The following is a 22866-nucleotide window of genomic DNA, read 5'->3' as shown; positions in this document are numbered from 1 at the left end:
GAACCCAGAGGGAGTCTAACTCTGAGCTACATCCACTCCCAGACCTGACTTTTTTTTTTGCGGGTCTGGGGACGGAACCCATGGACATTTGACCTCCAAGCTACAGCCCCAGCCCTATTTTTTATTCTTTATTTTGAAACAGGGTCTCACTGAGTTGCAGAGGGCCTCACTAAGTAGCTGACGCTATCTGCGAACCGCGATCCTCCAGTCTGACTCCCAAATGCTGGGATGACAAGCATGCGCCGCCACGCCCGGCGACCTGACTTATTTTTATTTTGAATTTTGAACCAGGGTCTTGCTGGGTTGCTGAGAGTCTCACTATTTGCTGAGGCTGTCCTCAAACCTGCGATCCTCCTATCTCAGCCTCCTAAGGACCGGGATTACAGGCGTGGGCCACCGTGGTGCTCAACTCTGCTTGTGTCTTTTACTCAGAGAGGAACTCTCCCACCCGCGTCCTACACCGGCTCCGAGTACTGACCAGCTCCTTGTCCACTTCGTTGATTAGTCGGTCATGGAAAACCCTCAGACACTCGTTCCTCCAGACTCTCACCATCTGGGCCACGGTCTGGAACCTACGGGCAGAGGGGTCAGGCTCAGCCTCCAAGGCCTCTAGAGACCGGTGGGCTCCACCACCAGCTGCCAGGGGCGGCAGAGGGGCAGCACGGAGCCCACAAGCCATCGCCATTTCTCGTCCCTGTTCTCAGCTTAGTAAAATCTAACAGGAGCCGGCGTGGTGGTGCACGCTTGTAACCCCAGTCACTGGGAGCCTGAGACAAGAGGATTGCAGGTTCACGGCCAGCCTCAGTAACTTAGTGAGGCTCTCTGCAACTTAGTGAGACCCTGTCTCAAAATAAAAAGAAAAAATTGGGCTGGGGATCTGGGCACGGTGGCACATACCTGTGATCTCGGTACTTGAGAGGCTGAGACAGGAGGATCGCAGGGTCAAGGGGGTCAGCCTCAGCAAGTACAGAGACTCTCATCAACCTAGCGAGACCTTGGTTCAAAGTAAAAATAAAATAGAGCCGGGCGTGGTGGCGCACGCTTGTAATCCCAGCATTTGGGAGGCTGAGACAGGAGGATCACAGTTCGCGGACAGCCTCAGCTACTTAGTGAGGCCCCTTGCAACTCAGTGAGACCCTGTTTCAAAATAAAGAATAAAAAATAGGGCTGGGGGTGTAGCCCAGAGGTAGAACGCCCCTGGACTCAATCCCCAATATCATAAAAATAAAATAAAATAAAATAGGTCTCAGAGTATAGCTCAGAGGTAGAATTCTCCTGGGTTCCACCCCCAGTACCACCAAAAATAAATAAATAAATAAATAAACAAAGAAAAAAAAAGAAAAAGAAATCTAAACGGACACTAACAAATTAAATGCAAAGGCCATAGAGCCATCTCCCAAAACTTACCCCATCGTAGGGAAGAGAAGTTACATCTCTGTTAATAGCACAGGTGACCTCAAGCGAGGGCCTGAGCGCACCCGCCCCTCCCGCTGGATCAGAAGGGAGTTTGGGGACCACGGTGGCTCCTTTTTCTCTGAACCCACACACCGTCTGGCCCCAGCTCCGGTACTTTCCCCAGTTTCTGGCAAAGAGCGGTCACAGCACCTGGGCGCCGGCCGGGCTGCCCCCCTGGACTCCCGCAGACCCCCGGCCCCCAGGGCCAGGGCGGCCAGGCCAAGTCCTTCCCTCGTTTCCTAATATTTCACTGGCTGCTAACTAGAGTTTGCGTGATCACACTTACGCATTCTGTAGATTAAAGCAGATGCTCAGGTATAGACACACATCTGGTTTTGTTGTTGTAGCGCTTTAGTTTCGTGGTGCTGAGCACTGAACCCAGGTCTGTTCTACAGCTGAGCTGCACAACCTAGCCCTTTTTATTTTTCATTTTGAAACAAGATCTCACTAAGTTGCTGAGGGGCTTGCTAAGTTGCTGAGGCTGGCCTCGAATCTCCATCCTCCTATCTCAGCCTCCCAAGTCCTGGGATTAGAGTTGTATGCCACCACCCCCGGCTTGAAGCCAAGCACGGATCTCTTTTTTAACAGTATGCAAAGACACTGGGTAATTAATTGATTTCTTTTGTTTTATTTTTGTTTGTTTTGTTTTTGTGTGGCGCTGGGGATTGTACCCAGGAACAGTCTACCTCTAAGCTATACCTCCAGTCCTATTTTATTTTTTATTTGGCAACAGGATCTCACTAAGTTGCTGAGGGCCTTGCCAAGCTGCTGAGGCTGACCGCAAACCTACGATCCTCCTGTCCCAGACTCGCAAATACTGGGATGCTGGGTGCGTGCCACCACATCCAGCTCAGTCAACATCTTGACCCATCAAATTCATTGATAAGTCTTTTTTTTTCTTTTTAGGTACTGCGAGTGGAACCCAGGGGCATTCTACCTCTGAGCTACACCCCCAGCCCTATTTTTTATTCTTTATTTTGAACCAGGGTCTCACTGAGTTGCAGAGGGCCTCACTAAGTAGCTGAGGCTGTCCTCGAACAGCAATCCTCCCGTCTCAGCCTCCCAAATGCTGGGATGACAAGCGTGCGCCACCACGCCCGGCAAGTCTTCTCTCTTAATAAGAGAAGCCACATGCCCACAGGGTGTGTCTTAGTAAGACAAAACGAACTCACCGCTCCGAGTTAGTGAGGACGAGACCGTTAAAAACCCGCGAGAGGTCACGGAGATTGAAGATGTAGTGGAACTTGGACGGGGTGGGGGGCAGGTCCTGAACAATGTTTTTGTAAAGCGCTAAGGTACAGGACGTCAGCTTGCTGCTCACGGCTATGATGCTCTCGTGGAAGTTCTAGAAACAAGAGGGCCCCCAGGGTCCATCAACGGCCGAGCAGACGAGGCACACGGCGCGTCCAGCCATAAAGGAAACAAGCGGCCCAGCGTGGTCGCGCACAACTGGAATCCCAGGGCTTGGGAGGCTGGCAGAGGCGGTTCGCAGATTCGAGGCCAGCCTCAGCGACTTAGTGAGGCTACATATTAGGGGCGGTTGCTCAACACGGTTACACAGTTGGTGCCTCGGAACTGTTTGTTTGATTGTGGTAGTAGGGATTGAACCCAGGGGTGTTCTTTCTCTGAGCTATACCCCCAGCCCTATTTTTTATTCTTTATTTTGAAACAGGGTCTCATTGAGTTGTAAAGGGCCTCACTAAGTAGTTGAGGCTGTCCCCAAACCATGATCCTCCGACCTCCAGTACCACACACACACACACACACACACACACACACACACACACACACAAATGGCAAGGCCGGCCTCCAGCCTGCTATCCTCCTGTCTTGGCCTCCCAAGCCCCGCGATTTCTAGGCGTGCACAGTTCCTCCCCAGCAGCATTCCCAGGCTGTGTTTCTAACTCAAGTCAAGTCACCGAGGTGTGGCCTTTGAGGATGGACGAGTAGATGAGGTGCAGAGACTCCTCGGAAGGGAAGGGCATGTTGAAGACGCTGAAGAGCGAGAGGAAGCGCGGGTCCACCTCGTTGCGGCCCCCGCCGGCCTTGCCCATGGCGGCCATGAAGCCGAGGTCGCGGATGCTCTTGCAGTTCAGCTCCTTCCCGCGGTCGTACAGGAAGCCTTTTTCCAGCAGCAGCTTCAGCAAGGCGATGGGCTGCTGCGTGCCGTACTCGTCCACCTTCGTTTATATTTTTAAGAGAAAAGCGTGTCACGCAGCGGAGCCCGGAGGCCCGAGCCGCCCGCCTCCGCGCTCTCACGGGGGTCCCGGCTGGAGGTGCCCGGGCCTCCGTGAAGTTTGCAATTATATGTTCATTATTTTTAAAAAGGCCTGACTCCCTCGTGAGACTTCATAAGCTCCGTGAAGGCAGAGATGGCGCGGGTTTGCGCGCTGCGTAACACCAGCCCCCTGAGAGGCGCTGGGTACAGGGAGGCCATAGCCTGGGGGGTGGGTTGAGGGATGCAGAGATGGGTGGGTGGATGGGGAGATACACTGATGGGTGGATGGGCGGATGGATGGATAGATGGATGGATGATGGATGGATGGATGGATGATGGATGGATGGATGGATGATGGATGGATGGGTGGATGATGGATGGATGGATGGATAGATGGATGCTTTTTTTTTTGCAGTACTGGGAATGGAACCCAGGGCCATTCTACTTCCAAGCTAAACCCCAGACCTATTTTTTATTCTTTATATATATATATATATATATATATATATATATATATATTTGCCGTGCTGGGAATGGAAGCCAGGGGCATTCTACTTCCAAGCCCCACCCCCATCCCTATTTTTTATTCTTTATTTTGAAAGAGGATCTCCCTGAGTTGCAAAGGGCCTCACTAAGTAGCTGAGGCTGGCCGCAAACTGCGATCCTCCTGTCTCAGCCTCCCGAATGCTGGGATGACAAGTGTGCGTCACCATGCCCTGATACATTTATGGATGGATGGATACCTTTATGGACGGATGGATGGACGGATAGATGGATGGACGGATGGATGGACGGACGGATGGATGGATGGACGGACGGATGGATAAACTGATGCAGTTATGGATGAATTAATACATATATAGATGGATGAGTGAATACAGTTATGGATGGAATGACATTTAGAGGGGAAGGATGGACAGATGGATGGGTGGAGAGAGGGCCTGATAGATGGGCAGATAAATAAAATAATATGCGAATAGGTGAGTGAGTATATGAATGGCTGGCTGGCTGGATGGATGGATGGATGGAATAATATACAAATAGGTAACTAGACATGTGGAGGGAGGGATGGCTAGATAAGCAGAGATGGATAGACAGATGGGTGGATGGATGGACAGATAGATTAATGAATGGGTAGATAGAAAGATGGATGAATAGAAGCTATGAATGGATGAATAGGCTAAAGGTGAGTAGATGCATAAATGTATAGAGAGATCAACAGAGAGAGAGATGGATAAATAGAACCACAGGTAAATACATGACTAAATATATGGGGGATGGATAAGTGGCTACTCGGGTCTACGGAGGGATGGACAGATGGATCCAGTTTTGCACGCTGCCCTCTGTAAGATGGTTTTCTCAGAAAAACATGGTTCTGTAAAATGATACAAACTTAAGCTCCAGTGGAAGCCGGGCGTGGTGGTGCACACTTGTAATCCCAGTACCTAGGAGGCTGAGACAGGAGGATCACAGGTTCAAGGCCAGCCTCAGCAACTTAGCGAGACCTTCTGCAGCTTAAAGAGACCCTGTTTCAAAATAAAGAATAAAAAAGAGGGCTGCGAGTGTGCTCAGAGGTGGAATGCCCCTGAATTTAACCCCCAGTAGCTCCCCAGCCCACATACACACAAAAAAACTTCTCCAATATGCTAAGAAACAAACACACTCACGATGCTGCTAACGGTTCCCTTCCCAAGCTAATCCCGAGGGGTTCTTGGGACGCGTCCCGCGTACTCAAGCGAGAACAGCACTATTAGCCAGTCGAGTTCGCCGCAGACCCCTTGCCAGGCATCGCCACCTGGAGGCGAAGGCTGCCTGCTGTCGCCCGCAGAGACGGAGGCCGGCTCCGGGTGGACACCAGGCCGCAGCGCTCAAGACGGGGGCTCCCTCTCACACTCTGCACACGCACGCACGCGCACGCACACACGCAGGCTGCCCCTCCAACCTTAGGCATGTTCATGTCGTCCATGAAGACCAGCAGGCGCTTGCCCATGGGCGGCCCGTACGTGTCTTTGGTCCGCTTTTCCACGTTGGCTTCTAGATTCCTCTGGATGTCCATGGACGTGGTACGGGAGGAGAAGTTGACCATTAACACGATCTGAAACATAGAGAGAGACGGGCTCAGGCTGCCAGCCTCCTGCGCCCGCCACTGCCAGTGTTTGACTGCAAGCTTCTGCTGCACGCTTGCTGGCCCCTGTACTCAGGCTTTTGGGACCCAATGTGCATCTGGGCTTTATTATTATTATTATTATTATTATTATTATTATTAATGTGCAAAGGCCAAGAATTTCTTTTCCCTCTTGGCAAGGTTGTATGAGCCGCCAAGAATGGATTGTGCAACCTGGGCCTCGGACGGCACGGCGGAGGGAAATCAGGCCGGGCCGGGTGTCGGCTCTAGAGCACGGTTCTAGCTCAGAGACCACAAGCTCAGACCATCTTCTCTCTCACCTGAGATGATTTTTTTCTTTTCTTTTTTTTTTTTTTTTTTTGCAAGCCTGGTGATTGAGCCCAGGGACATTCGACCTTTCCCAGGGACATTCGACCTCCAAGCTATGTCCCGAGCCCAATATTTTATTCTTTATTTTGAAACAGTGTCTCTGCACTTCCTGCTCTGACACTGTTAAACCTAAATATGTGAACCTAAGTGGGCTTGGCATCCACGGCAGAGCAGCCCAGTCCTGCGCTCGTCCCCTACAGTGGCCGGTGCAGAGCTCCCCTGGCCCCTCCATGCCGCAGAACCCACGTGGCCTCCAGGAGCCCCTTTGACGGCTGGGCCAGTGGGAGCAGCGGAAGCAGCCAGAGGGCCCACACAGGAGGCCAGAGCCTGGGATTTGCCTGTCTCCAGAACTGTGAGTCTATAAATAAACTCCCCTTCTTTATAAACTACCTGGTCTCGGGTATTTTATTATGGCAACAGATTAAGACAAGCATACTCAAGCACCCTTAGAGAGACCCACTCTGGCCATCTTGGAAGAGGGTCCTCAGCCCCAGTCCAGCCTTCAGATAACTGAGCCCTCCCCCACTCATCCAGCGTAATGAAGACAGCCTCAGAGACCCTGAAGCAGGGCTGCCATTGACCCCTCTGCCTGTGGTGTTAAGTTGTGCCTGTTGCGTGCTGGACAATTTGTTACGTGGCAGTAGATAGCTGATACACATAACGGCTTACGTTCAAGTCTTCGTTCAGATGTTTGAGGAAGTTCTGGGTCGTGGCTGTCTTAGAAGTACCAGATTCGCCCACAAAAATAACGGGGTGCTTGATTTTAACCATTTGCTCCAGTATCCAGGTGGTGCGGGTCGTATCCACCGTGTGAACTAGGAGACATGACGGGAACCGTCGCGGGCGCTCCGCGGCGGAGGGTGAGCTCGGGGCTGTCACGGCAGCCCGCGAATCCCACAGAGACCATCAGCAAAAGCCGAGCCGTGACCCCAAGAACATGAAGTAGGGGTAAAACCTCCTCCTCAGGGGCTCATACCCCAACCATCGTTTTTCTTGGCTTTATTGAACTATATCTTGCTATAACATCACCCACTTTAAGTGTCTAATTTTTTTTCTTTTTTGGTGGTTCTGGGAATTGAACCCGGGGGCTTTCTACCTCTGAGCTATACCACCAGCCCTATGTAATTTTGTATTTTGAAACAGGGTCTCACTGGGTGGCTGAGGGCCTCACTAAGTTCCTGGGGCCGGCTTCAAACCTGAAATCCCCGTCTCAGTCTCCCAAGTACTGAGATTGCAGGCACGCGCCGCCACGCCCGGCTTAAGTGTCCAATTTGATGAACTGGTTACACGTCTACAGCTGTGTGATTATCACCGCGGACCAGGTTCGGTGCTTCCAGAGTGTTTCAAGCACCAATTCCGATTTACACCTGGGTGTTAACGACTCCACTTCTTGGTTGCTTACACCAATTAAATACTGTAGGACCTGGTTTCCTGCGCAACAGCTTCCTCTGAAGAGAATTTTTAACTACAAAATCCGGTCTGGACCACTCATTCCCACGCTGGCACATTATTTGTGAGTGTGCGTGGTGCTGGGGATTGAACCCAGGGGCCCTCTACTTTGACCTAAACCCCCAGCCCTATTTTATTTTTTATCTGGAAAAGGGTCTCATTAAGTTGCACAGAGAGCCTCACTGAGTTGCTGAGGCTGTCCTCAAACCTGCAATCCTCCTGCCTCAGCCTCCCAAGTACTGGGCTTACCAGTGTGTGCCACCACGCCCGGCCCCACTGAGGGTGTTTAGCCCTGATGTGTTGCCAAGGAAACGGGGGTACCCGGGGCGCTCTCACACCTAGGAGCAGGGAGGGGCTCGGCTTCACTGACCCAGGATGTCGATGAACTTCCTCCCGTGGTCGTGCACGTACTCCGGGACCAATTTACTCCATGGGACCCACTGGCTCCGTTTGTGATCGAAGTGGAAGTCAAACATGGTTGGAAGCTGACCTGCAGCGAAAAAGACCAGCGTCGCCTCTACCGTAGGCAGGGCGCGGGAGCGGTGCCGGCACCAGCCTGAAACGGACAGACCCCGCCTCTTCCTCAACTCCCCAGACACCACCTTGAGCATGGAATCGCGCCCCCGCCACTGACCAGGTTCTTTCTGAGTTCTTTGGATTAAGGCAACCTGTTCCCTGGCCAGGCCAGATGTTGACTGATGTGTGTGCGTGCGCGCGCTACACCCCCAGTCCTATTTTATTTTTATTTGAAACAGGGTCTCGCTAGGTTGTTGAGAGTCTCACTTCTTGCTGAGGCTGTCCTCGAACCTGCGAGCCTCCCGTCCCAGCCTCCCAAGTCCTGGGATGACAGGTGTGCGCCACCTCGCCCGGTTAGATGTTGAGTATTTTGAACTAATGCTACCGGCGCACTGGCCACCTTGTGAGTCCTTCCCTAGGGACACAGCGGGGACCACGAGCCCAGTCCCAGGCCTCGCAGCAGGGGGTGTTGAGGTGGGGTACGCAGAGGCCGACAGACAGCCTCAGGGCAGACACTGAGTTCTGTAACGCGGAAAGTACAACGGGAGCCCCATAAGGGCGCCTACTTTTTTTTTTTATGTTGCAGTAGGGAGACTGAATCCAGGGGCATTCCACCTCTGAGCCACACCCCCAAACTGATTTTATTTTCAGTACTAGGGATGGAACCTAGGGGCATTCTACCTTGAGCAATACCCCCAGCCCTAGTTTTTTTTTTTTTTTTAATTCTTTATTTTGAAAGTCTCACTGGGTTGCAAAGGGCCTCACTAAGTAGCTGAGGCTAGCGATCCTCCTGTCTCGCCTCCCAACTGTGGGGATTACAAGCGTGTACCACCACACCCGGCTTATTTTTATTTTTTGAAAGAGGGTTCGCAGACAGCCTCAGCTACTTAGTGAGGCCCTTTGCAACTCAGTAAGACCCTGTTTCAAAATAAAGAATAAAAAATAGGGCTGGAGTTGTAGCTCAGAGGTAGAATGTTCCTGGGTTTCATCCCTAGTACCACAAAAAAGAGAAAGAAATCGAGAAAAGCAAGCTCGTGCCCCTGCACGCCTCCCCCGAAGCCCACTGTGTGGTCTCTACCTGGCAGCTCCCCGGGTCTGGCCCAAACCTCTTCCGTGTCCGCAGTGGGCAGGGAAGCAATGCGCTTGATGCATTCGTCAAACTTAGCCCTTCCGTCCTCCAGCAAGGAGGCGCCCAGCGAGCAGTACAGCGCCTCCAGGAAGTAGCACTCCAGCAGGTCAGGGTCCTCCACCTCTCCTTCCAGCAGCGCATCCAGCATCTTGGTCAACTGGGTGACCTGGTTCGCGGGAGAATATCTGGCTCAGTTCCTAGATGACTTACACACACATCCCTGGGTAGGATCCTGAATGCCTGAATCCCAGAGAGATGGGAACGTTTGGCCGCCATATTGGTTTAGACAAGTGGAGCCCAACAGTCTTGATTGCACAGGGTTACAGACACACGCGTCTCCCCGTTCAACACCCGCCTGTCATGTTCTGGCCGACCTCTTCGGCATCTTGGCTCCCCAGACGAGCCCGCCGTGGGTCGGTCTCACCGCAGTTTTGCTGTCTTACCATATTGAGGTCTGTCTGGGGCACTATGGTCTTCAGTTTCTCCCCTTGCCGTCCGTCCACTATCCCCTCCACTATCACGTCGATGAGGTAGGGCACGTACTTCTCAAAGAGGTTGTTTAGGTCTCTCTGCTCTGCCTGGGAAAGAGCAGGCGTCCAGAGTGCTTCCAGAGGTTCATTTGTATACATGAAAGTTCACAGAAAGGCCCTCCGTTTATTGTTTTTGGTTTTTTGTGCCACCAGGGATTGGACCAGGGGGAGTCTACCTCCAAGCTGCACCTCCAGCCCTACTTTATTTTCTTATTTGGAAACAGGGCCTCGCTAGATAGCCGAGAGTCTTGCTAAGTTGTTGAGGCTGGCCTTGAACTCCTAATCCTCCTGGTTTCAGCCTCCCTGGGATTAGAGGCGTGCGCCACCACACCCGGCTCAAAAAGGCCTTCTTGACCAAAGGAGGGTGAGAGAAAATAGCGGATACATGATGAATTTGGCAGGGTAGGAAACCCTGGGCCTTAGGTTTATAGAGATTTAAGATACACTTCTAGTTCATTCTGAGACCACAGGGTGAACTCCAGCTCTGGGATGCTAGAGAGGAGGTTACGGTTCCATTTGGCAGGAATGGGGACGGTCATCTCAGAGGTGACGTGAAGTCCTCAAGCAGGGTGGAAATTAGCAGAGCACTCCCCTATCAGGGCATCGATGCCCACCCGGGGCCCTCAGTCGACCCTCTCTTATGCCAGCACCTCACGTGGTCCTGTTTCCCTGGGTTTTCCCTTCTCTGGGGTGACCATGTCCTGCTTTCTAATTGGCCAGCAGCCTAGTGACCCTTATAGAAATACACGCAGGCCTCCTGTGACCCTTGGAGAATGTGGTCCTGGTGCCCCGGGTGTGGTCAAGCCGTTCCCTGTTTGTGACCCTGCATATGACGCTCCATCCATCTCTACCCCTTTCAACAAAACCTATTAAGACAATTTACCCTGTTTATTTCTTTATTTGGGGTACTAGAGGCTGAACCCAGGGGCATTCCACAGCCCAACTATACCCCTAGCCCTATTTTTAACTTAAAAAAAATTTTTTTTTGGTGGTACTGAGGTTCCTGGAAGCCCTTCTACCTCCAGGCTACACTCCCAGACCAATGTTTACATTTTATTTGGAAACAGGGTCTCCTAAGCCAGCGCACGTGGCTGGCTTCGAACCTGCGCGATCCTCCTGTCTCTGCCTCCCAAGTGCGGGGATTACAAGCGTGTGCCACCACGCCCGGCTAACTTTTTTAAATTTTTAAGCAGTCTCACTAAATTTCTCAAGAACCTTGCTAAGTTGTTGAGGCTGGCCTGGAACCTGCGATCCTCCTGTCTCAGTCTCCCAAGTACCAGGATTACAGATGTGCGCCACCGTGTTGGGCTAAGATAATTCACCTTTTGAGCAGCCGTGCAATACATCACATGGTCTGGGGCCAACAGAAACCACCACATCTCAATCATACACTGTGACTCGCCCGGTCTAGCAAAAGTACAAGGATCGTGCAGCTCCTGTCTCTCGGTAACTGGGCTGGTCTAGACCATGGGCGGCAAGCTATTAGCCCAACAGCGCCCGCCACCTGTTTCTGTAAATAGACTCCTCTTGGCACTGTGTGGCGGTATTTATCCCACAAGAACAGAATCAAGCGGTACAAAGGAAACCATATGAACCACAAAGGGTTAAATACTTGGGAGGCTGGGACAGAGGATTGCAGGTTCGAGGCCAGCCTCAGCAACATAGCGAGACCCTTTGCAATATAACGAGATCCTGTTTCAATATAAAGATTTAAAAAAAAAAAAAGGCCAGGAGCCGGGCATGGTGGCACATGCCTATAATCCCAGTACTTGAGGCTGAGGCAGGAGGATCACAGATTTGATGACAGCCTCAGCAAGTAGTGAGATTCTCATCAACCTAGTGAGACCCTGTTTCACAATAAAAATATAATAGGGCTGAGGGTGTAACTGGGAGGTAGAATGCCCCTGGAGCAGGGAGCTCCTATAATGCCCCAGGGTTCAATCTCCAATACCAAAACTAAAAAAAAAAAAAGAGTGAAACACTATCTGCCCCTTTGCAGGGAAAGTTTATCAACCCCTGGTCCAGATTGTCAGAATCACTACCCATCCCACCGGTGTGAATCGGTGTGAACCCGTGTGGACCAGTGTGAATCATCTGAAATCGGGTAAGCGTGTCTGCCATAGTTTCATCCTGTCTGTGCTCAAACACAGTGGTAGGTCAAAGACAAGGTCGCACCTTCAACCATGAACCTGCCTTCAACTACGAGCCTCCACCAAGAACAACTGCTTGATTTTGGAAAGCGGTTTCACCTTGTTTTGTATTTGACGGACCCACTTTTTCCAGTACGGTTGGTATTTCAAGTTCTTCGGGTCCACGTACACCATCCCACACCGAGACACAGTGGCGGGGGAGGCGTACTGTAAATCCCCAACCTGGAGAGAGAGAGAAAGAACATCACTCGTGTCTACGAGTTCCTGCAAAGCCTTCACAAGGGCTTACGATCCATGCCACACCAAAGCCACACAGCTCCGAGGCTTTTAACTGGAAACTGTGGGTTGCTTTCAGTGAGATGCTTGGAGGCACGATGAGACAAGAATCTCTTATCTAAGTTTTTTTAAGTTTTTCCTTACTATAAAATGATACGGCCGGGTGTGGTGGCCCACGCTTGTCATCCCAGCACTCAGGAGGCAGAGACCTGAGGATCATGGTTCACAAATAGCCTCAGGTACTTAGCAAGGCCCTTCACAAATCAGTGAGACCCTGTTTCAAAAATAAAAAGACTAAAAAACAGGGCTGGGGTTGTAGCTCGGAGGTGCAATGCCCCTGGAGTCCATCCCTGGTACCACAATAAATAAATAAATAAATAAATAAATAAATAAATAAATAAATAAATAAAATAAAATTATATAAGCTGGGCGTGGTGGCACATACTTGTAATCCCAGCACTTGGGAGACTGAGACGGGAGGGTCGCGGTTCGTTGACAGCCTCAGCTACTGAGTGTGGCCCTTTGCAACTCAGTGAGACCCTGTTTCAAAATAAAGAATAAGCCGGGTGTGGTGGAATTCCAGGCCATACCCCAGGTATGCGCCACCATGCTCAGCAACATTAAAAAAAAATTTTTTTCGGGTCTGGGGATGGAACCCAGGGGCATTCGACCTCCAAGCTACACCCCCTGGCCTACTTTTTATTCTTTTTTTTGAAACCGGGTCTCACTGAGTTGCAGAGGGCCTCACTAAGTAGATGAGTCTGGCTGCGCACCGCGATCCTCCTGTCTCAGCCTTCCGAATGCTGGGATGACAAGACTGCGCCACCACGCCCGGCTTTTAAATTTTTTTTTAAATTACGGGGAGGGGAAGAAGCCTGTTGGGAATCGCCCTTGGCAGCGGCCACTTGCCTCGAAGAGCAGCGCGCAGTGCGCCTGCAGCCTGATGCGCTCGCCGTTGGCCAGTGTCAGCAGCTTGTTGTCGTCCATTACGGAGTTCATGTTTTCTACCCAGAGGGCATCCACGTCGCCATCAAATAAGATATACCTGTGATGACCGAAGAGTGCTGAGCCCGGGTGCCCAGGGCCTGCCAGGGCCCACTCGACCTCCGCCCCAGGCCCAGGACCGACAGCACGCTTTGGGGCCTGGAGGAGTCGGCCACAGATACTTAAGATGCAGGGAACTTTCCACAAAGATCTGGATTCCTCCCTCTGCAGAAACTGGGAAGTTCTGACACACAGCCCTGCGCTCCTGCCTGGGAACCATCTACTGACGCCGTAGCTGCCCGTGGAGACAGACACACATCCCGCCACCCGCGCCCTGACTTCTCTTAAGTCTGAGGTTGATTATCAATGGCTGGTTAGCACTGCGCGTGCACGTGTGCATGTGTGTGTGTGCGTGTGTGTGTGCGTGTGTGTGTGTGCACTCGTGTGCAGGGGTGGGGGGACTTGGGGGACTGGGGATTGAACCCAGGGGTGTTCTACCTCCAAGTTACACCTCCAGTGCTTTGTATTTTTTTTAATTGAGAAAAGAGGTCTTCTTGCTGAGTGACCCAGGCCAGGGAGACCCAGCAACTCAGTGAGACCCTGTTTCAAAAATAAAGAATAGCCGGGCGTGGTGGCGCACGCTTGTCATCCCAGCATTCGGGAGGCTGAGACCCGAGGATCACAGTTCGCAGACAGCCTCAGCTACTTAGGAAGGCCCTCCGGAAAATAAATAAAAATAGGGCAGGGGCTGTGGCTCAGAGGTCAAATGCCCCTGGGTTCTGCCCCCAGACCCAGAAAGAAAAAGAAAGAAAGAAAGAAAGAAAGAAAGAAAGAAAGAAAGAAAGAAAGAAAGAAAGAAAGAAAAAGAGGGAGGGAGGGAGGGAGGATTAAAAGTAGGGCTGGGGTGTAGCTCAGAGACAGAATACCCTCAGGTTCACCTCTAGTACCACAACCAAAGCCACAGGCGAGGGGCTTACAAGCTTGTTATTTTAAAGGCTCTTTTTCTTTCTCTTTCTTTCTTTCTTTCTTTCTTTCTTTCTTTCTTTCTTGTGGTACTGGGGATTGAAACTAGGGGAATTCTACCTCTGAGCTATACTCCCAGCCCTATTTTTTATTCTTTATTTTTGAAACAAGGTCTTGCTAAATTGTGGGGGGCCTTGTTAAGTTGCTGAGGCTGGCTGCAAACCTGTGATCTTCCTGTCTCAGCCTCCCAAATGCTGGGATTACATGCGTGCGCCATCACGCTCGGAGGCTTTTATTTATCTTTTTAAATTTTTATTTATTTATTTTTATTTATTTATTTATTTATTTTTGCTACACCCCAAGCCCTGTTTTTTATTCTTTATTTCTTAAAACAGTGTCTCACTGAGTTGCAAAGGGCCTCATTAAGTAGCTGAGGCTGGCCACAAACCACGATCCTCCTGTCTCAGCCTCCCAGGTACTGGGATTACAAGTGTGCGTCACCACGCCCGGCTTTTGGTTTTGTTTTCAATGGGATCTGGCTAGCACACAAAATCAAGACCATCCCCCGAGTTTCCCAAAGCAGTCTCACAGGAGCAGGTCCCGGGCCTGTCGCCTGATGCACCCACAGTGCGCTTTTCTCCCTGGGGATGGAGGGGGCTGAGCAGGGCTCCATCAACCTCAGCTACAGGGGGTTAAGCCACAGCCCAGAACTCTCCACGTCGCCCCGCCGCCCCTGTCCTGGGCTTAGCCTGCTGAGAGTGAGGACTAGGCAGCCCGGCTGTCACACAGTTCCAGTTTCTTAGCTTCCGTAGTTCTTGGGGATTTTTCTGTACTAAACAGGGATAATCCCAGGACCTGCCACATTGACGGCTGACTGAGGCGCTACCAAGATGGCCCGGGCCCTCGAGAGCTCAGGCTCCAGCCCGGGCACCATCTGCGAGGTCCAGCCATGTGTCCAGCGCCCGCTTGCCCAGTGCTGCCCCCTCCCAGCAGGGCTCACTTGCGCTCCTTCTTATCCGTAGGCCTGTTGATCTCCCGGAAGATGTTGGACAGTACCCCATCCGTCCAGTCACGGGTGGTGGGGTCCAGGATGCCGTAAAGTTCGATGACACTCACAGCTTTGGGGTTCAGGATATATAATTTCGTCATCAGTCCAAGCCTGAAACAAAGGAGGGACTTCAGCTGTGGCTCCAGCCAACAAGATGTACTCGGAGCCGGGCGTGGTGGCCCTAGTATTGTAATCTTAGTATTCTGGGGGCTGAGACAGGAGGATCCGGGTTCACGGACAGCCTCAGCTACTTAGTGAGACCCTTTGCAACTCAGTGAGACCCTGTTTCAAAATAAAGAATAAAAAATAGGGCTAGGGGGCTAGGGTTGTATCTCCAAGGTAGCATGCCCCTGGGTTCCATTCCCAGTGCAAATAATAATAATAATAATAATAATAATAATAATAATAATAAAAGGCATGCACAGGAAGAGCATCCCCTACCAGGACGTTGGTGGGCAGAGTGGGCCCCGGTAATGCTGCCCAGCAGACACACCCCAAGACTCACCCGAGGTGCCTCTCACCTGGTCTGGGCCTGACACAGGGCGTTGATGACCACGGACTTGCCTCCTCCCGTGGGCCCCACCACCATTGTGGTATGGCGGGTCATCATGGTCTCGAACATCTGAACCACCTTATCCACCTGTGGGACCAACATTGACAGCTTTAGTTTTTAATAATCGTGTTAATAGTTTTTAATATGCTTTAGTAGTTCTACTGAGCTATAACTCAAGTGCCTTAGAAGCCACCCACTTAAAGTGGACAATCCAGTGGGGGTTTTAGTAGTCAACAGAGTCATGACACCACCCCCAGGTTTAAGGACACTTTCATTGCCCCCCAAAAATGCCTGCCTGTCCCACTGGCCACTCCTCACCATCCCTGGTCCCTCCCCCAGCTCTTGGCAACCAATAGTCACCTTTCTTTCTTTTTTTTTTTTTTTTGTGGATCTGGGGATGGAACCCAGGGACATTCGACCTCTGAGCTACACTCCCCAGCCCTGCTTTTTATTCTTTATTTGGAAACAGGGTCTCACTGAGTTGCGGAGGGCCTAAGTAGCTGAGGCTGTCCTCAAACTGCGATCCTCCTGTCTCAGCCTCCCAAATTCTGGGATGACAAGTGTGCGCCACCACACCCAGGTCCTTTCTTTTTTTAAATTGTTTTCATGGTCCTGGGGATTGAACCAGGGGTGCTCTACCGCTGTGCCATGCCCCCCCTGCCCCCTCTTTATTTTTCTGTTTAGAAACAGGGTCTTGCTGGGTTGCTGAGAATCTTGTTAAGTTGCTGAGGCTAACCTCGAACCTTCTATCTTCCTGTCTGAGCCTCCCAAGTACCGGGAGGACAGGCGTGTGTCACCACACCCAGCTCACAAGTCTCCTTCCTGCGTCCATGGATCTGCCTAACCCAGACATTCGCTGTGTAGGACACAACACGGCTTCTGTCATTTGGTATCATAATGTCCTCCAGGTTGGTCCGCGTTGGAGCGCGCTGTGCTAGCTAGCTTTTCAGAACTGCAACAGAACGCCTGAGAAAAGCTTCAAGGAAGGAAGATTTCTCTGGGGTCGTGGTTTTCAGCCCCGGCCAGCTGGTGCCGATGTTTCTGGGCCTGTGGCGCGGGAGAGCATCGTAGGGAGGAGATGCTCGACTTGTAGATGCCAGGAAGCAGAAGAGAGAGGCAAAGCGACAGGAAAGGAAGGGGCAGGGACAAACTACGACCTTCCAGAGCACGCTCCTGCGACCCACTTCCTCCGACTAGGCCTGCCTCCTGCTGCTTCCCCCACCTCCTGAGAGTCCGTCTAGCTCTGAACCCTCCATGGGCGAACCCGCTGATGAAGCAGGTCAGCCCCCCAGGATCCAGTCACTTGCCAGACCCCATCTCTGAACACCGCTGCACGGGGGGGGGGGAAACCAAGCCTTCTACTCATGAGCCTTTGGGGGCCGTAACAGATCAACCCTAACACACGTGTCAGCGTTTCCTTCCTTTTGATGGCAAAATAATATCTCACAGTATGGACAAGCCACATTGTGTGTTTCTGTTCACCAGCTGATGGGCATGGCGGTGTTTCTACCTTGGAGCGTGCGTGAGCAAATTTCCATGGGGACCTACATGTTCATTTCTCTTGGGTCTGTTCCAAGGAGCAGAATTGCTGGGCCTCAGGGAGACTGTTTAATTTGTTTAGGAACTGCCACACTGACTTCCAAAGTGACTGCGGTTACATTCTGGTTAGAAAACACATCTTTTAGCCCAGTGCAGTGGCCCACACTTGTAATCAAAGTACTTGGGAGGCTGAGACAGGAGGGTCACAGGTTGGAGGACAGCCTCAGCAGGTAGTGAGACTGTCATCAATCTAGTGAGACCCTGTTTCAAAATAAAAATTAAAAAATGGTGTTGGAGGTGTAGCTCAGAGGTAGCATGCCCCTGGGCTCAATCTCCAATGCCAAAAAATAAGATCTTTGTAAACAACCATGGATCTGAAGACTTTGGATACCCCAATGTCCCAAAGGCACTGGACCAGAGGCCAACTGGACCCTAGTCCAACAGCCTTGAGCATTTAAACTCTCAGCAGACTTCCACAGTGCGTTTCTGACTTAGTGACAACATAGACAGCCGTATAGATTTCAGGTGATCCAAACCCTACCCTAGTGGCATCTGATTTACGTTTCTGAAGTGTCACACTCGGGGAAAGAAAGTGGGGCAGGGCCGGGCGCGGTGGCGCACGCTTGTCATCCTAGCACTTGGGAGGCTGAGACGGGGGGATCGCAGTTTGCAACCAGCCTCAGCTACTGAGTGAGGCCCTCTGCGTGACTGAGGCTGGTCTCAAATCTGCAGTCCTCTCGTCTCAGCCTCCCAAGTCCTGGGAGTATTTCGCCACAATATTTTCAATGGAGGGGAATGATTATGAAGGTTTTACCATTTTCTGTTTGTTTGTTTGTTAATAACAGAGGCAGCAGCGGCAGGGAGGCATGGCCCGGCAGCAGGCTCACCTGCACAGGTAAGAGCTCGTAGCCGCTCTCCGCCAGCACCTGCTCCACCGAGTCGTTGAAGTCAGGGTAGCGCACGCGCGGGCAGTCCAGCCCGGGAAACAGGTCGGAGATCAAGCCCAGGAAGAGCGGCACATCTTCAAACACGAACTTGGGGAGGTTCATGTCCCGCAGGGCCCTCATCAGCACCACGTCCTGGGCAACAGGAGACGGGGGTGTCCAGAGGCTTCCCAGGAGCCCGGCGCTCGGCCCAAACCCCTCTCAAAGTGCAAATGTAAACACTCTCCAGCCGGGCGTGGTGGCGCATGCTTGTAATCCCAGCGCTTGGGAGGCTGAGACAGGAGAGCGCGGGTTCAAAGCCAGCCTCAGCTACTTAGTGAGGCTCTCAGCAACTCAGTGAGACCCTGTTTCCAAATCAAGTATAAAGTAGGTCTGGGAGTATAGCCCGGAGGTAGAAAGCCTCTGGGTTCCACCCCTAGTACCATAAAAAAAAATTAAGTTAAATAGGGTCTGGAGATAGTGAAGTGGGAATGCACTTGGCTAACATGTGCAAGGCCTGGCCTTCAATCCTCAGTACTGCACAGTAAATAAAGTGGTTAATTAAATTAATTAAATACAAAACATGCTGGTGTCACGAGAAGCAGACGAGCCTGAGGCCCACACAAAGGCCCTGGCAGAGCCACACTCTAGAGCAGTATTCTGTACCTTTTCCAGAACCTTCCGGAAACCTCTATGTGCATGTTCTATATGTAAAAGAAACACGATCACTTCCCTCGCTTTTGTCGCAACGAGAAAATGGGGGGCGGATTTGATCAGTGCAAACCATGCGCACGTTTGTAAACATCACATGACCCCATCAACGTGTACAATGAATACACGTTAACAACAGAATCAGCCACATTCAGGCTTCAAGAGAAGTTGTCTGCTCACCTCGCCAGCCCATCCTGAGATTAAGGGTCATCGCTGTGCGTGGGGGGAGGCTGAACCCAGGGGCGTTCTACCTCCAGGCTCACCCCAGCCCTTTTTATTTTTTATTTTGAAATGGGGCCTCACTAAGTTGCTAGGGCTCCCCTCGAACCCAAGCCTGTCTCAGCCTCCCCCATACTGTGATTACAGGTGCACTGAAGCATCATAGTTTTTTTTTTTTTTTTTTTTTTGCGGGTCTGGGGATGGAACCCAGGGGCATCCGACCTCGGAGCTACACCCCCTGCCCAATTTTTTTTTATTCTTTACTTTGAAACCGGGTCTCAATGACTTGCAGAGGACCTCACTAAGGAGCTGAGGCTGTCCGCGAACCGCGATCCTCCGGTCTCAGCCTCCCGAATGCTGGGATGACAAGCGTGCACCACCATGCCCAGCTAAGCATCATAAATTTTGAGACTGGCCTCAGGACTCCGGACTTGACCTCAGGTGGGTAATGATTCTCATTATAAGATGGCAGAATTCCAAGGAGACCAAGACCAAGGCCCACGACTTCTGAGTCCCGCCCACACCCAGCCCTCCCCCGGGACTGCATCAAATGCAGGAGAAGCTTCCAGAAGGAACGGAGGACCGTGCTGCCCTACCTCCCGCAGATCCGGCGAGCCCCTCTTCAGCTCGCCAGCCATGACCAGCACCGACTTCAGGGCGCGGAGCCCAAAGTCGTAGTGATACTGCTTCGACAGCTGCTCCCGGGCCAGCTTGTACAGGACGGTCATCTTCTTGGCCAGCGTCTTTGGGACAGAAGGGGACGAGAAAATCAAAAGATGAGAGAGTAAAAAGATGCCAAAGCAACTGTGTGTCCTGCAGGGGCACAGAGGCGGTCAGGGCAGGCTCCCTGACACAGCAAATCCCACCAGGTGGCACCCTGCGCCGATAACCGCGGCCAGCGGGAAGGAATTTCAGAGATCGGCGGGCCAGGCCTGATAGTGACGCCTGTCATCCCAGGACTTGGGAGGCTGAGACCAGAGGATACGGGCTTGAGGCAGCGTGTGTGTGTGTGTGTGTGTGTGTGTGTGTGTGTGTGTGTGTGTGTGACTGGGAATTGAACCCAGGGGTATTCTACCTCTAAGCTACATCCCCAGTCCTTTTCTAAATTTGGGGGGGGGGGTGGAAACAGGGTCTTGCTAGATTGCTGAAGATCTCACTACGCTTCTGAGGCGTCCTTGAGCCTGCGATCCTCCTGTCTCAGCCTCCCAAGTACTGGGATTAGAGGCGTGCATCTCCTCACCTGGTAAAAGTCACCATCCTTTTTTTTTTCTTTTTTTCTTTTTTTTTTTTTTTTGTGGTACTGGGGATGGAACCCAAGAGCATTCTACCTCTGAACTACCCCTGCCCTATTTTGTATTCTTTTTTTTGTGTGTGTGTGTGGGTCTGGTGATGGAACCCAGGGGCATTCGACCTCCAAGCTACACCCCCTGCCCTATTTTTTATTCTTTATTTTGAAATTGGGTCTCACTGAGTTGCGGAGGGCCTCACTAAGTAGCTGAGGCTGTCCGTGAACCGTGATCCTCTGATCCCAGCCTCCTGAATGCTGGGATGACAAGCCTGCGCCACCACGCCCGGCCTCGTATTCTTTATTTTGAAACAGGGTCCCTCTGAGTTGCAAAAGGACCTCAGTAAGTAGTAGCTGAGGCTGTCCGTGAACTGTGATCCTCCTGTCTCAGCCTCCCGAATGCCGGGATTGCAAGCGTGCGTGGCCACGCCTGACAGAACAGTCACCATTCTTAAGAAAGAGCCCATGTCGGGAGCCTTTTTGTCTTCAGCTTTGAGGTCACCTGGGTCCAGCTTGGGAGGGGCACAAACTACCCACGCAAGTCAGGCTTTCTGCACGCAAACAGATCTCCAAGGGCCACATGAGGCCGGTAAGCAGAGCCCTGACGACCCCCTTGCTTGCCTTTTCCTTCCCTGATTTTTCCCTGACTACCTTGACGTTTTCCCTGACTCATCCCACGACTGCTTTGCTGTCTCCTGTGATTAATCATTTTTACAATGTTTCGGTTAAAACTCTTTTTTTTTTTTCCAGTACTGGAGATGGAACTCAGCGGCATTCTACCTCTGAGCTACACCCCCAGCCTTCCTTTCTTTCTCTTTCTTTCTCTTTCTTTCTTTCTTTCTTTCTTTCTTTTTCTTTCTTTCATTCTTTCATTTATTGGTGGTACTGGGGTTCCTGGAAGCCCTTCTACCTCTGGGCTACACTACCAGATCTATTTTTATATTTTTATTTGGAAACAGGGTCTCTTACGCCAGCGCGGCTGGCTTCGAACCTGCGCGATCCTCCTGTCTCCGCCTCCCAAGCGCGGGGATGACAAGCGTGCGCCACCGCACCCGGCTTATTCTTTATTTTTTGAAACAGGGTCTCACTGAATTTCAAAGGGCCTAAGTGGTAGCTGAGGCTGTCCGCGAACCGCGATCCTCCTGCCTCATTCTCCCAAATGCTGGGATTACAAGAGTGCGCCACCACGCCCGGTGGTTAAAACTCTTAACAACAACAAAGAGACGCTGGCAAAAGGGCAGGTAGGCGAGATGTCTCTGTCCTCCCCAGCCCCTTCAGCTGCCCTCTTCCTCCAATAATAATTTTCTCTAAGAATCATTCTGACTCTGTCGTTCACTTGAGAGACTTCTAATCAATCAATCAATCATCAACATCAGTGCGCCTGCTCTGAGCTAGAGGGGCAGAGGGGAACCCGGCGTGCCCGCCGCGCTGCGCCCACCTTGGCCCACAGGAAGCCCTCGGAGAAGAGCATAATTTCACAGATCTGCTGCAGGTCCGGCACGATGACCACCACGGGCCGGAAGAGCGCCTTCACCGACTCGGGCAGCTCCGTGCGGCCCGCGTAGCCCGGGTTCATGGTGATGAAGATACCCATGCGAGAGTCCAGGGAGATCTCCTGTCCTTCAAACTGGGCAGGGGGCGTGAGGAGAGGGAAGAGGTCACTGCACGGCTGCCAGCAGGCTCCCGCCTGGAAAGGGAGACCCCGGCCCGCGGCATGGCTATTTGGGGCCCGAGGCGGACACACCCCTCTGTCCTCTTTTTCTTTAAATTAGAGCCAGCCCCCTTGAACCTCGGCTGACCCCAAGCTCTGAACCACAGAGGGAACAAGGTTGGGAAGCGCTGGGCCTGGAAGCGCCGCGTGACCCGGGTGGGTCCCTTAGCCTCTGTTTCCCTTCCCAGAAGACGGATGTGGCCCACCGAGCAGCAGAGCTGTGGCCAGAAATGACATGTGTGAAAGCAGCCAGCCCGGCCTGACTTCCACTCCTCTCTCTTCTGCCCGGCCCTGCGCCCACCTCCGCCCCGGGCTGGGTGCCAGCCGCTAGGAAACGCCCCCTTCCTAGGAATTCCCCGCACAGCCTTCGGAAACGGGCTTCCATTCCTCCAGGTGCCAATCAGATGCACATGTGTGTGCATGTGTGTGCGTGTGAGTGTGTGTGCGCACGTGTGTGCATGTGTTCATGTGAGTGTGTGCGCGGGGGTGTGCGCGGATGTGCACGTGAGTGTGTGCGCACGTGTGTGCATTGTGCGTGTGTGCATGTGAGTGCATTGTGTGCGCATGTGTGCGTGTGTGTTCGTGTGGGGGTGTGTGTGCGTGTGTGCATGTGCATGCATGTGAGTGTGTGCGTGTGTGTGCATACATGAGTGTGTGCGTATGTGTGTGCACACGTGTGTGCGTGTGGGTGTGTGCGTTCATGTGAGTGCATG

The 22866-nt window shown here is 52.0% G+C and overlaps 1 protein-coding gene across 1 annotated transcript in view; it reads right to left on the bottom strand.

Moving 5' to 3' along the window:
* Positions 1-22866, bottom strand: part of DNAH10 (dynein axonemal heavy chain 10) — a gene marked incomplete at both ends in the record, with an annotated part of 118287 nt that overhangs the window by 55739 nt on the left and 39682 nt on the right. The window contains 15 exons of the mRNA XM_080717600.1: positions 479-572; positions 2628-2800; positions 3375-3635; positions 5616-5768; positions 6837-6982; positions 7987-8106; positions 9211-9427; positions 9705-9839; positions 12041-12163; positions 13127-13262; positions 15165-15323; positions 15734-15852; positions 18192-18383; positions 19754-19900; positions 21881-22069. Of these exons, the coding sequence (XP_080573726.1) occupies positions 479-572; positions 2628-2800; positions 3375-3635; positions 5616-5768; positions 6837-6982; positions 7987-8106; positions 9211-9427; positions 9705-9839; positions 12041-12163; positions 13127-13262; positions 15165-15323; positions 15734-15852; positions 18192-18383; positions 19754-19900; positions 21881-22069 (2364 nt within the window). The remainder of the gene's footprint in view (positions 1-478; positions 573-2627; positions 2801-3374; positions 3636-5615; positions 5769-6836; positions 6983-7986; positions 8107-9210; positions 9428-9704; positions 9840-12040; positions 12164-13126; positions 13263-15164; positions 15324-15733; positions 15853-18191; positions 18384-19753; positions 19901-21880; positions 22070-22866) is intronic.

The sequence above is a fragment of the Muscardinus avellanarius genome (assembly GCF_963383645.1).
Source record: "Muscardinus avellanarius genome assembly, chromosome: 21".
Classification (NCBI taxonomy): domain Eukaryota; kingdom Metazoa; phylum Chordata; class Mammalia; order Rodentia; family Gliridae; genus Muscardinus; species Muscardinus avellanarius.
The sequence above is the reverse complement of the archived record's forward strand: the minus strand, read 5'-3'. Positions and strand labels throughout refer to the sequence as shown.